This window comes from Heterocephalus glaber, unplaced genomic scaffold (genome assembly GCF_053883595.1).
Source record: "Heterocephalus glaber isolate CG9 unplaced genomic scaffold, H.glaber_assembly_v1.0 deba00001724, whole genome shotgun sequence".
NCBI classification, from domain to species: domain Eukaryota; kingdom Metazoa; phylum Chordata; class Mammalia; order Rodentia; family Bathyergidae; genus Heterocephalus; species Heterocephalus glaber.
In genome coordinates this window covers 1,090,260-1,106,558 of record NW_028258435.1, presented here as the reverse complement: position 1 = coordinate 1,106,558, position 16,299 = coordinate 1,090,260, and the positions used below count along the sequence as shown (strand labels likewise).

The 16,299-nt window shown below is 46.3% G+C and overlaps 1 protein-coding gene across 3 annotated transcripts in view; it reads right to left on the bottom strand.

Annotated features, from left to right (window-relative positions):
- Nbas (NBAS subunit of NRZ tethering complex) overlaps positions 1-16,299 on the bottom strand; it is a gene marked incomplete at its 5' end in the record, with an annotated part of 266,027 nt that overhangs the window by 67,260 nt on the left and 182,468 nt on the right. For 2 of the 3 annotated variants that reach the window (XM_087199614.1, XM_087199616.1), the window contains 3 exon segments: positions 7,428-7,762; positions 8,929-9,176; positions 15,645-15,755. In XM_087199614.1, the coding sequence (XP_087055740.1) occupies positions 7,428-7,762; positions 8,929-9,176; positions 15,645-15,755 (694 nt within the window). 3 annotated transcript variants of the gene reach the window in all.

Sequence of the window (16,299 nt, the reverse complement as noted above, 5' to 3'; positions counted from 1 at the left end):
TTTATTGCTCTTTTGACATCAAAACCGAAAGACATGATAGAAATATTTCTACCTCCATGGAATGGCACAAACACAAGAGTCAGAAGCACAAAGTAGAGGTAGTGGTCTTCTCTAGATGCCTACAGACACAGGTTTCAGAATAAACTACATTGCTTTCAGTTGAAAGACCTACTGAGGGTATGTGTCAGGAACTTTCCCATTGCTAGGAGAAATACCCAATGCCCATGACTTAAAGGAAGAGAAGTTCATTTTGGCTAATGATTTCACAGGGTTCAGTCCATGGTCGGATGGCTCCAAGGCGGAAGCAGCATGGTAGTGATGGTGGCTGGATGGGAGGGAGAGGGAGAAGAAAGAGAGAAAGGGAGGAAGGAAGGAGAGCAAGAGAGCAAGAGTGAGAGAGAGAGAGAGAGAGAGAGAGAGAGAGAGAGAAGGGAGGAGCCAGGACAAGAACACACTCTCTCCTGGTCACACACTAGAGACCACCTCCAACCAGGGCCCACCTCCTACAGCGCATTCAGCCACGGTTTCACAGGGTTACTGTAATGCATGTTTTAAAAGTTAAAAATGCATCCTGCATTTTGATCACACGGCATAGGTCAGGGTTAACCACTTGGTGGAGTGTCCCAACCAACTTCTGGATAATCAGCTGGACCAGACATCCTGGCAACACTATTCCCAGGAGTATTCTCCCTGCCCTCCTGCCCTCTTATCCCAGGCCATTCTGTGGGCTCCCGAATTCTACTGCTGTACAGAGACTGGGTGAAGAACAGGACACTTCTATTGCTTGGCTAGCATCTCAGAGCTGGTGACTGGCTGGAGTTTTCTAAATTTCATGGGCATGAAACTGATGCTGACACATTTTCATTTTTCCTATGATTCTTTGGGAATCTTTAAGCATGATGAAAAACTGTATATGAGATTAATTTAACTTCAGATTTGCTGGAGAATTACACTACTCAAGTGAAAGAAGGTGTTCACTGCCAAAAAGCTGTCCCCAGACACCTGAACCAGATCTCCTAAAATGGAACAGACACAGGGAAGAAGGGTCCATGTGCCTTACAGTTGATGAACTTATACATTTTGGATTTTTATTTAAGTGAACTTTAACTAAAAGGGCAAGAAGATTTGATTTTTATGATATTAATTTCTCTTGGAGAATTTAATAATGGGAAATAAAATCTTGAGTATTGTAAAGGTGCTGACCTGTAGAACTTGGCCTATTCCTACTCTAAACTCACTGCGTAACTCCTGATGATTTTTAATTATCAATGCAGTTTGGCAAAATTTGAGATGGGAAACAGAATGAATTCTGAGTAGAGCACAGCAACTCTGGAGAGTGTGCTCTTGGGCTCTTCAGAGCTCTCTGAAGCAGAGGCTGCCCTGCTCCCTGCAGTCCAGGGGGACCCCCACAGCACCAGCAGGGAGGCCGCATGGCCCAGGAAGTGGAAGGACAGGGACAAGGTACTGACAGGTCCAGGCTGGCAAGAGTTAAGGGAACCAAAGCTCGCCACCCCTCACTTTTGTTTCAGAGGAGAAAATTCTCACTCTAAAACCAAAACTCAAGGAGAAAGGAGCTGAACAGCCGCGTGTCCCGTGGGGGCTCCCTGCCAGGAGCCTGCCACCTGCCCCACATTTGTGACCTCGGCTGCTGTCGGCCATCCGGGGTCCTGTACCTGTGAGCAAGAAGCCCGGGGCTGCAGACCAGGCCATACTTCCTGCTCCAGCTCCCCACAGCATTTCTGTCGGTGTGCCGTGAGCACTCCTCCCACCTTGCTGGAGTCTAGGACAGCGTGGGTGAGGGAGGGGAGAGACGATCACCCTCACGCCCCACCATATAAGGCCTGGAATCGGAGCAGGGGCGCCAGGCTCGAGAGCACCCTTAGGAGCTGTGCGCCCCTCCATGCCTCCTCGCTGATTTAGTCTTCTCTCTCAGAGAGCTCCCTACTAATCTTCTGGGTATTTAGTTTTGTTTGGTGATGGAACCCAGGGCCTGTGCTACGGTTCCCAGCCCCTTTCAAACCTTTCGTTTTGAGACAGGGTCTCAATAAGTCGCCCAGGCTGACCTTGAACTTGTGATCCTCCTGCCTCAGCCTTCCAAGTAGCTGGGACCACAGCTGTCACTAATCTTGATTAACAATAAAAGATGACAATGATGATGATGTATGTGTGTAGATTTTAAAAGCTAAAGGCTAAAATTCATAGAAAGAAAAAATACTGCCTATTGCTCAGTTAACGAAATCAAAGGTTGGTACAATATCAGTAATATGTACATATTTCATCTTCCATTTTCAAACTATGCATAACTCTTCTACACTGAGAAGAAATTCATCCAGTAGGAAATTAAAATTTAAAGACTACCATTTCTGGATTTACAGTACATATCTTTATTATTCACTCTTAACTATTTAAGAGGTTGAATGATCTTTCAGTTAGGGAATCCACGGTGGGTGTGGTTTTAGAAATAAGAACCTCTGAGGGGAGTGTGGTCCATAAAGTACAAGCGTCCCAAGACTCCTGCAAGAGGTCCGCATGCTCACAACTGTTCTCAGAAGAATGCTAAGCTGTTATTCACCTTTTTCTATGCTGACACGGGCTGAGGAGCAAAGCAGTGGAGGGGAAACTGGACGCTCAGCACAGATCAAATGATATTTTATTTATTGTTATTAGTTACTTTTCTCGTTGCTGAGACAAAATACCTGACACCCAAAGTTAAAGGAGGAAAGGCTATTTGGCTCACAGTTTGCAGAGGTTTTGGTCCATAATCAGCTGGCTCCAAGGCAGGGTGGCGTGGCAGGGTGGCGTGGCAGAGGGGCGTGGCAGAGGAGAAACAGTCCATGGCAGGCAGAAGGCAGCAAAGCAGCAAGCAACAAGTGACAAGCAGCGACCCTCTTTCTGTCCCTTATATCCACCCTGTCCCAATTATCCACCCTTAGGGCTGGTGGCACTCACACCCAGAGTACAGCACCCTTCCTCTTAGCACTGCACTCTGAATCAACCCTAAGATCACATCCTCGGTCCCAGCACCAAACACTTAGATACAGCCATCCCTGAAAGGCCCCAGTATGACTGCGTGAGGCTTTGGGCAAGGGGCTTGATACAAGCCATAGCATTTCTATTCTTTGATTTATACTCTTTATATTTATATCCTGCATTGTCATTTTCACTCAAAAATGTTCCTAGTGAAAGAATAAAAATGACTAATTCTGTTAAATCTCACTAGCTGGGTGTAATGTTTCTAATATTCTCAGTGAAGAAGGGAGATGAGTGGATGAAGTGCTTCACTCACACAGATCAGGAAAATGGATCTGTCCAATTATTTCAATTGAACTAAAGTAGCTGTTGCTTGCAGGCAGCACCATTTTGGCTTCAAAGAACAACTGACAGAGCCAGTATGGCTGTGGGGCTGGTGTGTTTGGCAGACACGCTCTCTAACATGAACGAAGTCAGCCTGTCACCTCAGGTAAGCAGGGCTCAGTCTGTGCTATCAGTGACAAAATGTGAGCTTTCAAGGAAAAATGAGAATTTTGCATTCAGCACTGTGAGTCTGAAAGGATCAGATATATAAAGAATTCTGAGACTGCAGCTCACCTTAATGCATAGGGCTTGTGTATTGTATAATGCAGCGTGGCAGCATCTGGATGGTCTTCAAACCTCAGTGCAGTGGCATTTCCAAACACCTACGCTAAATATTTATTACAGAATCATAACTAGGTAAAAGATCTATTCAAATCATTCTAGACCAATGATTTTAATGTAAGAGGGAACAAAAAGTTCAATAGTATTTTTCCAGATTCCACATTGCAGCTCATTTTTAAGAGCTTCTTGAGTTTCAGTGTAGTATCAAAGTACTCCTCAAATTATAGGCTAGTAAAATATCTCTCCCTTTCCCAACTCCTGTCTGTGTAAGGCTGGACAGGAAGTTTGTGCACTTCAATCAAAACAGTGGCAGAGCCCATGTGGCAGGTAGTGGAGACTCCAAGGAGGTCCCTGGAGTCCTGAAGGGGCTGTGGGAGCCTGACTTTCTCCTCTCTTTTCCTGGCCATGGGATGAGGCATTGTGCCAGCCACACACACAGTTAAGGTTTGAATAAATATTGGTTCTCACAAATATATACATAGTAAAATTTTAATAAATGTTGGTTCTTGTTGTTTTTCTAAAAATTCCAATTTTATGGAGAATGTACTTTCCAAGTATAATAATTTAAAAATCATTTTACTGTCAATTTTTTTAGAAACCTCACTTTATGTCCCTTACAAGCATGTCTTTTATAGCCTGCTGCCTCCTATGGAAACTAATAGTGTGTATGCTGCAGAGCTAAACCTAAATATTTCATGACTCAATCTGAAGCTCTGTAAAATGCACTTGATTCATGCATGACAAAGTCAGGTAGTGAGCCCAGAGTGGTGGCTCAGTAGTCACAGCAGCTCCCAGAGGCTGCAGAAAGAGTCCTGGGAACCTGCGGCCAGCCTAACAAGATACCATCTCACAATCAACATTATAAAGTCAATAAATGCATTTAAAAGGGGAAGGGGCCCCTGGGATGTAGCTTAGCCCTCCCTGGATTCAATCACCAGTACCACAAAAACGTGAAAATAATTTCCTTAAAAGGCACATATCACTCCAAGGAATTAGGTAATATACTTTACCTAAACATTTTTACATAGGCCTCCGACACTGATTAATCATTATGATGAAAGATGCAGTCACTGCCCTTGGTTAGAAAATGGTATTAGCACTGTATGGACCCTGATGTTACAATTAGAACACAGCCTTTGATTGAGAAATAAATTTCATTTTTAGTCAAATTATGGCTTTTAATATAAATTGACTCTTCCAGATTTTTTATGCCGAAAACACTAGCAATAGGATAAGGGCAGGAACAATGACTTATTTCAACAACCTGAGGGCTGGTCGTGCTGGTGTGCACCTGTCATCCCAGCCACTTGGGAGGTGGAAGTGGGAGCATCATGAGCTCAGGGCTTTCCAGGGCAACACAGGGAGACCCATCTCAAAACCAGAAGAAAATCAAGAATCTGAGCGATCACACTATGAAACAGAAATGCCCTGTGCTCTTTCCACAGATCCAGAGGGAAAATCACCAAGTGGGACAGAAGGAGAAGGGAGGACGGAGGGAAGGAGGAGAGGGACAGAAAGTCAGTTTTTCTGCTCCAGCTCAGAGAGTCAGCAGCTTCTCTTCAGGAACAGAGATTTACTGTCAGCACTGAAGATGAGTGGTCGGGGCTGGGGAGGCGAGTGGGGAACCCGGCCGATTGCAGCTGAGGAGCACCAGGCAAGACACCAGAGCTTCTGAGAATTTTAAAGAAGGGCTCTGGCCAATCCCGCATTTCCCAAGCAACAGGAGCAATTTCCACACATTTCTCTGCATTGTGGCTGCGTCTGCGACTCAAGGCTGAAGCCACATGCGCGCTCCCCTCCCGGACCACACCATGCCTGGATCCAACAAGCACGTCCGGCCATCTTTCATCTTCCTCCACATCTCTGGGTTTCCAAGCCCCTGACCGCCTGGCTTGGCCCGGTCTATGAAAACTTTCTAACCCCTAAACTAGACAAGCAACAGGACAGGAACTCAACCAGACTCAGCCAAGTAGAGCAGCTGAGATTTGCAGCTAAGAACACCTGTAAACATGCATGTCCCTTCTCTTCTGCACATTCACCACCTCAGATATCACGCAAATTCAGCTTCCACCTACCCGACGCTGTACCACTTTGTGGATATTTTCCCCAGGGTTTGCTAAGGCAGATGTCACCCGAGTGGCCAACACCACAAGCACAGAGCCCCCTCCGTGTGCGTGACCACCTTGCACTAAGCTTTGGGGTGTTCCTCTCCGAGCCCTGATACCCAAACAACTGCTTACTGTTTTGAAAACAGTATAGAAACAACAAATAGAAAAGCCTGCAGATCTTCCTAGAAATCTGGCTTAGAATTCAATGTGGAGATACATTTGAAAACTGCACACTGGGCACAACAGGCTCACTTATTTTACATTTGAACATCATGTGCCAGCTGCGAGAACATCTGAAATCCTGCAAACTCGGGCAAATCCAGCTGCACTTCCTCCTCCCACCGTGCTCCCCAATACAAGAGGGCCATGTGCATTTTGATTTGTATACTCCTTCTCTACATATAGGGCAGCATCATGTGCTTTCAGACATGGAGTTTATTTAAACTTAGTACTTCTCTCTCTGATCAGAAAATAAAAAGCTTCTCAATTAGCAAAATGATACAGGTATAAAATTAATTTTGAATACAGCTGATTCACCTCTCTATGATTTACTGGACCAAGGGAAAACCAGCTCCCACCAGCTTCCGAGAGTAGTCTACAGTAAAAAAATGTCTACACTCAGATTATTCTATTGACCTACAAGAAAAAAACACAATAATTAACAGACTTCGTCAGCTGAGCATCTTTTCTTCAGCCGAATGCACCTACGAACACAGCCAACTGCACCACACCTTTACAGGTGGCTGGTGACGTCTTGAAAGCGGAAGATTGAGATTAGTTTAGGTGATGAGAATGTGCTCAAATTATTTTTGGTTTTTTGTTTTTGAGACAGGAGGGTCTCTCTATGTAGTTCAGGCTGGGCTCGAACTCAGTCATCCTCCTGCCTCAGCCTCCCAAGTGCTGGGGTGACAGGCATGTGCCATGGCTCCCGCTCTTATATCATCTGTTCTGGGTGAAACTGCCCACTGCTGAGGGTCTGAGAGCAGACGTTAGAAAGCAGTGAAGGGCTCGGCACAGCACGGAGCCCTGGAACATGTGGCCCACGCTCCTGTGGACCATCTCACAGCCCTGTGGTACATGGTGTAGCATCCATATGAGTTCGTTTCCATTCCCAGGGGCGGCCCCAGGCATGGCTATGGGAAGCATGTGCTCCACTGAGCTGCATTCCCAGCCCTTGAACGAACATGTGCAAGGGCACAATTTCACACAGCCAGAGGCGTTAGCCTGGGTTCTGAGTAATGGGAATCGGGCTCGGTCGTGGAGTCTCCTGACACCTGACAACTGTAAAGAATGGCTGGTGGAGGGCCGGGGATTCCGCTCAGTGGTTCCAGTGCCTGCCTCATAAGTGCAAGGTCCCAAGTTCAATCCCCGGTACCAAAAAAAAAAAAGAATGGCTGGTATGTTTTCCATGAAATACATATCGTGAGACCTATGACTGGTACACATAAATCAGCACAGGTGTATCTGAGTTCTACTGTTTGTACATCTGTAATAGAGGAAAATGACTTCCCAACTGGGACACCTTATGCTTAGCAAAAAAATAAATAAGTAATAAATTAAAGTCAACTGCAACTATTTTCCACATCAAGAAAGGAAATCAAAACAAATCTATAAAATGCAAGAGCAATTTTCACTTGTTCTAAAGGACCCAATCTACTTTAAACTTGGAAGTTTTGAAGTTACCTTGGTCACAGCTTCTGCAGAAAATGTAAGTGCATCCAGCACGGTGATGAGGTCTCCCGGGTGCAGGCGATCAAAGTACTTCACGCAGGCATCAAAGGCACGAAGCCACTCTGGGGGGGACGCAGGGACCTGCTTGAGCCGGTGAGGGTCCCCTGTCCAGAACAGCTTCTGCAGCCAGAGAGTGTACAGTGAGCTCGCGGACAGCATCCCTCTGTCCTTCTTGGGGATTCTGGGAGCGAGTTTGGAAATAGGTAAGATATTCTGACTTGAAAGCACCGGCTCCAAGGCTTCAAGAGGATTCGTGCTTCCGTCTGTCAGCTTTTTATAATTAAGACCTAGTAGGAAGAAAGGGAAGAAAGCACAGGTGGCTCGTTCCAATGTGCACTCTCAGGCACTTTCCAACACACACGGCCCTCCATACGGCCGAGTGAAAACACCCGCCAACTCCTCCTGCACAGTGTGGGCTTCACACAGAAGGGCAGAAGACCGGAGTCCGTCCTCATCCCTGAGTGGCCTGCCTCAGCTGGGCGGGCCTGGGCAGGTCAGGCATGTCTGTGCCTCGGTCCCCTCACCCGCACCCTCGGGAAGGCAGCAGCCCCTGGCCTCCTTACCCCCACAGCTCTTAGCGCATCCACCAGACTGCATTACACGCACTGCTACTCGCCTGGCATTTCTCCCACTGTTGGGAGGCAGGGAGTGAGTCTCACTCCGGTGACTCAGTAAACGACTGACGGACTGAAGTGAGCTCTCATAAATGCTGTGACTGCAGAAGGCAGACTGGAAGGTGCCACGCAGGTATAAAGCATCCCAGAGATGCGAGAGGTACTGATGTACTCGAGTTCTTAGTTATGAGAGTAAGGCTACCATTCTAAAGACTACTACAACTTACTGAAGGGGAGAGTCTCTTAAGTACTGTATAGATATTTTAAATAGATAGGCTCCACTGAAGTGAAATTCTGCCAAATGGCCTCATGCTAAAGGTCTCAGACTTGTCTCAAATATATGTATATGTGTGCATGTGTGTGTGTAATAAGGTGAGTGTTTAAACAATTTATTACAGCAAAAGACACACTGCCACTAATCCCCTCAAAATACATAGTATACTACCCCTCGCTGAGACACACTTATCCCATCTTTCTTGACAATGTGTCTTTTACTGTAATAAGTCTTGAAATGTAAACATTCACTGTATTTTTAGATCATACCTCGGATGTAGGATATGAGAGATGGGAGTAGGAAAAAACTTATGGAACAGGTAGATTTCCATAGCAAATCTCCGGAAGTCACTGTATGACTCTCAACAAGCATCTTAATTTGCTGGGCATTTAATCCCCTCAGCCATAAATGAAGGGGTTGGAAGGATGAAACTCAAGTTGATCACCTCCATGACCTCCTGGTTTCAGTTCTGTTTGGCCCACAGGGTCCGGGCCTGACTGCACAGGAGAATAAGCCCTAGATGGAGCAGAAAGGGGAGTGTTCAGCCAGGGACACGAGCACCTACCTGCTGCAATGACTTTAAACTTCTTCAGCAGCTGTATGTGGGTCTTGGGTTTCATGACCGGGTCCCCAAAGTCTGCACAGCCACAGCTGTCCAGGAGAGTAAAATAACACAGCAGCCTCTCATGGTCAAGACCACTGATGGAGGGGTAGATGTACTTGGCCATGTGCCTGTGAAAGGCTTCCGGATCTGTCTTCAAGGTCTCAAAGAGTTGGGCCTGGGCCCGCGTCTCAATTTCTGCAGTGGACAAACTGAAAAGAAGACCCAGAGAGCCTGTGTGAGGGTTGGGGCCTCAGTGACATGACCTGTTTGCTTTGTTCACCCAGGAAGAATGGTTACTTCTTACGGTCCTTCTTCGTGCCTAATGAAAGACACAGAACTGCCAGGACACAGGAAGCTTACAGAAGGGTACACCCGGTGCCCACTGCAAATGTGGCCTGGCTGGGTCTGCAGAAGCCTGGCTTCCTGCAGCTAGGGCGCTGTCCAAGGTGCCCAACCAGGAAGCGAGCCCAGGCTGCAGGCTCCCACTCCGAGTCGCTTCCTCACATCAGGAGAAAAGGGCAAACTCGCCTCTGTACAGAAGTGCTGTGCACAAGCCTTGTTATTCCTGGAACTCAGGAGACAGGGAGTGGGAGAAAAAGCCCACACTTTTGGGCATAAGTTTAACATCTGAGAGTCTTGAATTGATATTCAATAGACTCTAATTTTATACTGTGTTCAAATAAAACAGGAAAGAGGAAGTAATTGTACTTTTACTTCAGTGATCTGTATTAATGCCACATGACTCAAAGATGTACCTTGTATTTTCATGTAACTTAATGCCTCTGTAATGTAATAAAAAACAGAGGCATTTAAGATTAATCTAACTGAGGCAAAAAGAAATGAAGGTATTTTTGTATGGTTGATTAGTCCATCTGGGTTTTGTGGAGGGAGGGAAGGAGCAGATTTTTGGCTCTGTGTTTCTCCCCTGCAGGCCACCGTCCACACCACTGGACGCACCCACTTCCAGGCAAGCCACAGGGAGCATGCTGGCAACAAAGACCTGCTTCCTAGGGTTTAAAAGCAGCGCCTGTGAACCAGAGCAGATACCTTGTCTCTAGGGATTACTATTTTTATAAAATGCCAAAAGGCATGTTTTTGTAAACTAAATATAAATTGTTTTAAAATTTTTATGAGAGTAATAATACTTAGTATAAAAGGGACAACTACAGAGTCAAAATATCAGGTCGTTGTTAAAAACGGTCTTTTTACTTTCACTTTAACAGAAATATTTCTTTTCCGGTAAGACACAGCTCAAACACTTACTTATAGACATATGTCCCTGGTCTGCTAAAATTTCGACTGCCCCTGTCTGAACCACCGGCACCTGGCGCTCATGTCATATTTTCAGTACTGATTACCTGTCTGCCATCTCCCTAGACCAGGGCCGCTTGATGGCACAGAACATATTACATCCTCTGTATCTCTAGTTTCTCCACACCAAGACCCAGGGAACAACACGAAGGAAGCGCTCAATCCATGTCTTATGAATACCGCAGAGATGGGCAGATAAGCAAAGAACCAGGTGTCCTCGAAACTCAAGGTGCCCTGCTCTGGCAAGGACAAAAAGATTTAGAGCAGAGGACTTACATCTAGGTTTGAAAAATCCAGTTGAGTTATAAATACTGGGAGTTCAATAGCAATGGCACGGGCTGACAAAGGACACAAAACTGTATTCCAGTTAAGAGTGGGATTGACAAAAGCTATAGCTTCAGAGGAGGTGGCAATCGGTGACAACAGAAGGTTTAATGAAAGAAGAACTTGAGTTTGCCATTGCAGGGAGAAATGGAACAGAAGTAACATGAATGAAAGTACCAAGATAAGAAAGCACCAGCCCGTGAGAAGACTGAGCATGAATGCTAAGAAAACCCCCTGGGTACTGCCACTGCTCCCAGTATCAAAGTCATTTCCAAAGGTCCAGTGCACACAGTGTCCTGACTTTCTGCAAAATGAGGCAGAAAGCGATGCGGGGGGAGGTAAAGAATAAGCTGTATCACCCTGCTAAGATGACTCTTATTGACAAAGAAGAGAAGGGATGAAGGAGAACACACTTGCACTTATCAGGTGGTGAGGACGCCCGGAACTTAAAGCTGGGGAGTTACCAGCTTGCAGGCAGAAGCTGCCATGCAGATGGGTTAAGGGCCCTGCCTACATCCAAGCCCCAATGTCTGCCTGGACTTGACAGCACGTCTGTGCACCACGGCCCACAGGAACCATGGATTCCTGGAGGTAAAGCAACCCTGTCACCCCCTTCTAAGACAGGATTCTTTCTGTAACCCGGTTATCAGCTCTCCCCTAACGGCAATAATCCACGAGACCGCTCCTGTCATACTTCATTCCCAACACCCTGATAAACACCGTACTCAAGACAGGCTCATCCACAAATCATAACAGTTTATTTAGTTTATCTGTGTTTGACTTGATTCTAAATCCATTCTCTCTCCATCAACGTTACTTTGTCCTCTGCCTACCCACTCATTCTTCTGCGCCTTCCATTCAGGTTGCCTCGTGTGCAGTTCTACCTAATTATCTTGTCAGGACTGCAGTACCTTGGCCGACACATGATAAATACCCCAACCTCCCTCTTCAGTAAATTACAATGCGCTCGGATCTTTTATAGATGCCAGTGATCAATAACCCATTTTAATAGTTTCCACAAAAGAGTTGTTATCTTCCCTTCAGTACAAGCAGTGAGAGGAGAGAACAGGAAGGAAAACCTTAAAACTGATGTGGGATTTTCACTAATCAAATTAATGATTACCCTTAAAAACAGTTTAAGTGCTTTTTTCTCCCGAACCCAGTTTTAGCTGTAACGCAGCTTGTAAGTATGGTGCATATTTGGCTTTCAGAGATGAACTACAGGGAGAAGCGGGCATTAGCTATACTCGATGTACAAGAAATAAATTATTGTGCTAATCCTGATGAAGGTGTTCTGGGACAGCTTCAAGTTGCCACTCACCCCAAACGGCGATTCAAGAGCAGCATGCATCCAAAGGTCTTATATTTGAAAAAAAATAAATTTATTTAAATACAGTTTTCTTCACTAAGCCTGAGTAGTAGTACAATTGCATTAGCTGAGGGAAAGGGATACTCAGCAGGGGAGAGAGGTGGGGTGGGACGCAAGAAGAGAAGGGAGGGAGAGGCTGGAGGGAGAGAGAAAAGGGGACAGGGCACAAATAAATCCCAAGGAAGCCGCCAGTACTCCGGCCAATTCCACCGCCTCACAGTGTTTCTCATAAGCCCCTGCAGGAGGTCTTGTTATTTTTATTCTCTGAAGGAAGCCGAAGTGCAGACAAAAATCCCTAACTAGGAAGAGGTGGAGACAGTCAAGTGGGGTCTTTCAGGTTCCACTTTCGGCCTCTGTTCCCTGGAGCTGTGAAGCTGAGCTTCTGTCTGCGGTCTGGGCACTGTGCAGGGGAAGGGAGGCTGCGGGACGCACAAGTCTCTTCTAGCAACTGCTCCTCTGCAAGGGTGGAGGGGATCCTGGCCCAGGGTGAGGCTCACGCCATGCCCACGGCAACCTGTGCCCACTCAGGGAAAACCTGGGCAGGCGGGACTTGATGAACGTGCCAGGTCACCCGGACGGGTGGGGCAGTCAGACACCGGGGGAGTTCCTTCCAGAAGGCTTCTGGATGCCAACGGGTGCTGACCTTGAAGGCCACACGATAGGGTGCACCTCCTCTGTAAGGGCAATCCCGTCCCCTTAGGCCTTTCAATTTCCCACGCACCATCAGCTCGGACCGGTTCACAAGGCCCATCACATGTCTAACATGAAATAGTTTAAGGAACACCAGAGCACAAGACTAGGAATAAGCATCACTTTTGAGGACTTATTATCATCCTTTCAGTTCTCACACAGCAATAATTGATATCTATACTGATCTGAAAAATAACTGTTCAAAAGTCAGGTGTGTAACAGTGCTCAAAAGATGCGTTTCCAGATCTGGCCTGTTTCCAGAATTAGTAATAGTTTTCTTCTTGTTGCTGTTTTTTGAGCACCCACTGCATGTAGTTACTTTGTATAATCTCTTTAACCTCAGAGCAGTTCTGGAAACTGGATAGAAATAGTCCTTTTACAGAGGTGAAGACCAAGTTGGGTAAGCAGCTTGTCCACACAGGAGGGGCACAGGCTCGCAGGACTGGAGCCCGAGTGCTTCCCCCAGTGCTCAAGGCCAAGGTGCAGCTTCCTGCCAGGTGTGGGCCAATCGCAGGGGCTTCTGGGTATCAGTGAAAAATGGTGCTGAGGATCATGACGTGGAAGTCAGAGTTGTGGGCATGAGGAAGGAGCTGCATCCACTTTGGCAATGGTAGCAATTGTTAGCATTTCTGTTTTTTCTTTTTTAGAATTGGTAGATTTCTTTTTTTGTTGGTTTTTTGTTTTGGGTTTTGTTTTTTTTTTTGGTACCGGGGCTCAAACTTAGGACCTTATGCTTGGGAGTCAGGTGCAGTGCCACTGAGCTAAATCCTCAGCCCTGGTAGATTTCTTTTTACGAACAATGAAAATCAAACAGTCCTGGTCAAGTTCTTTTTTTTACCTAGATCAAAAGGAGTGGGGGAGGGGAGAGAAAGGAGGAAAGGAAGACAAAGAAAAAAAGAAAGGAAGGAAGAGAAAAGGAAGGGAAGGGGAGGTGAGGAAAGGGAAGGGGAAAAAGGAAGGGAGGGGAAAAGGAAAAGGGAAAAGGGAAGACTCGACCTCCATATTTATGGCTCAATTCTAACAAGTCAGCAACACCTACGTCTGAGTATGTACATGAAACATTCCCACTCTAAAATGCATTTTTCCTGATCCTGTACTTCTGTTCTAATTTATAGCATTACAACACTGAAATAATGAAATAACGTTATTCCCAGAGAGTACAAACTGACTGAGGAGCCACACAGCCCATGCAGTGCCCTCTGCATGGGGGCCCTGCCCTGGGTCTCAAGGAGCCGATACGAACTCAACAGCCAGAAGAGAACATGATCTCTGCCAGCCAAGAAAGGTCTCATGGGGCCACCCAAGAGGCTGAAGGTAGAGATCAAGTCAATCAAGGTGCTGGATGCCTGGCCTTCAGACCTGCTTGCTGTCTAGACAAACAAGGAGGAGGAGGATGGGAAGTGTTGCCAAGCCTGAGCATATTACCTACCTAGAACATAGTTCCCTTCCCCTTGTGGTGTAGGGAATTGTAGTGAATTCACTCAACAATGAGGAAACAGCTTGTAATGGTGCATTTTGCTTTACTAGAACACAGTGCCTGAGTCCAGCCACTCTATAAAGAAAACAGGTAGATGTAGCTCACAGACCTGAGGATCAGGGTGCACATCTAGGGTTGCCCTCCTGCAAGCAGAGTCCTGAGGTTATACAAAGCATTTCATGGAAAAGGATGGGCTGCACACATATACAAAGTATGATTAAAAAAAACCCAAAAAACATGGTGTGTGCTTTGATTTTAAAATTTGTTACACGGAAAGATATACTACCATGAATCCCCTCAGAATCCTCCCCCTCGCTTTGAAGACACTCATCTGTCATCCTTGCGACTTCCTGCAGCAGCTCTGGAGTCCTCTTTCCTGAGGGTCTTTAGTTGCACCGTCCTGGCTGCCTTGAGGTTCTGAATGGATTCAAAACGCTTGTCTTTCACAGTCCTTTTGACTTTGAGGAGGACCCAGAAATCACACAGTGCCAGATCCGGTGAATAAGGCTGGCATTTTTTATTATCGCTCCTAAAGACACTCAGAAAGAGGACTTCCAGTGCTGCTTCAGGAAGTGGCAAGAACAACAGGCTAAGTGTGTTTGAAGTGAGGGCAAGAATTTTGAGGAGAACTCATGGCAAGGTGTCTTTTATCTTTTAAAAAGGTAATCACTCACCATTTGTTTCAATCGCCCTTGCACGTCTACACCCTCCGGTCTCGTCTCACTCTCCTCCTCCGTGGCCACCATGTTTATATGTAATCGTGGGGGCCCCACCCCGATGACTTTATTTAACCGTAACCTCCCAAGAGCCTGTCCTCCACCCACCCTAGCAGGGCTAAGTTTCCACCTTCTTCAGGCCTGACAGTGGGCACAAAGGTGTAACGGAAACTCTCAAACCATACCCAAGCCATGGCACAGCTCGGCTGCTACTTCCTCAGGAAAGTCTCCCCAAATCTCCTAATGGGGCTCACGTTTTAATTCCCTCCTTCGTTAGAACGTCATTCAGTGGCCACCTGCCCCTCACTGCAGACTAAGTTCCGAGACAGCCACAGGGCCCTCCCTTGCATCGGGTCTAACACGTGAACAGAATCCCAGCAAAAATCTTTGAATGAAAATGCATAATGAATATTAAATTATCTAAAACAAGGCTATTGCTTCTGAAAAATACAGGCTAAGAGGGTACTGTGAGAATATTAGTGCATCAAAACTGTAAAAGGGAAAAAATGTACCAAGAAACGTAATAAAAAAATTTTTTTAAAAAGCTCTCATAGAAGGAGAACTTTGAGGAATGTAACTTTCTCGAGGGAACCAAATTTTAGGTTTCTCAAAATTCCCTATAAATAAAATTCTTCTAAGTCAGAAAAAAAATGTAAAAGGGAACATAAATGTATTGAGATATGCATGTACTAGAGCTGAGAAAAAAACCTAAAAACTCTACTTTATAACTTCAAGATTCTTCAAACACCACAGGCACAGATGGGAACTTGCACCGGAAGTTCGCACTCACCCACTGTCGGTGAACAGAAACTCCAAGTGGGTCATGAAGACTGCCCAGCAGGAGACGCCGTACCGCTGTGCCAGGGAGAGTGCGATGCCAAGGATGTTCTCTTCCAGGGTTCTTCGTGAGTGTCCAGCAGGCACGGGGAGGGAAGCAGAGAAACGCATGACGCAGTAGGCAGAGAGACGTCACACGGGAAGGGGACTTCAGGGCTCACTTTCCACAGTGGTGCAGGGCCACTGTTCACCAGCGTCTGGGCCACACTGGTGACTCCCGGTACTCTTCCCCCAGGGGGCATCTGACAAGGTCAGCAGTCACTATGCTGGTCATAAATGGGGGAAGGGGGGACAGCGCTACAGGGCCCAACACTGCAATGCTGGGTCAGCCCTCCTGCAGCAAAGAAGTGACCCATGAAAATGTCTGTAGTGCTCAGGTGACAAAAATCCTGGTTTACACTCCAGAACTTGGAGTCAAAAAACAGTGGCATCTCTCCCCTAAGATAGATATTGGAGAAAGCAGGTCACTCAGCAAACATTTATGTTTTCTACATTGCCAGGGACTGTGCTAGCTGTTTAGGACATAAAAGCAAGATGTTTTCTGAGGAACACTCATAACCTAACGGAGGACACGAGACAAGAATCTGTAATTCGGGTGAGGACAGGGA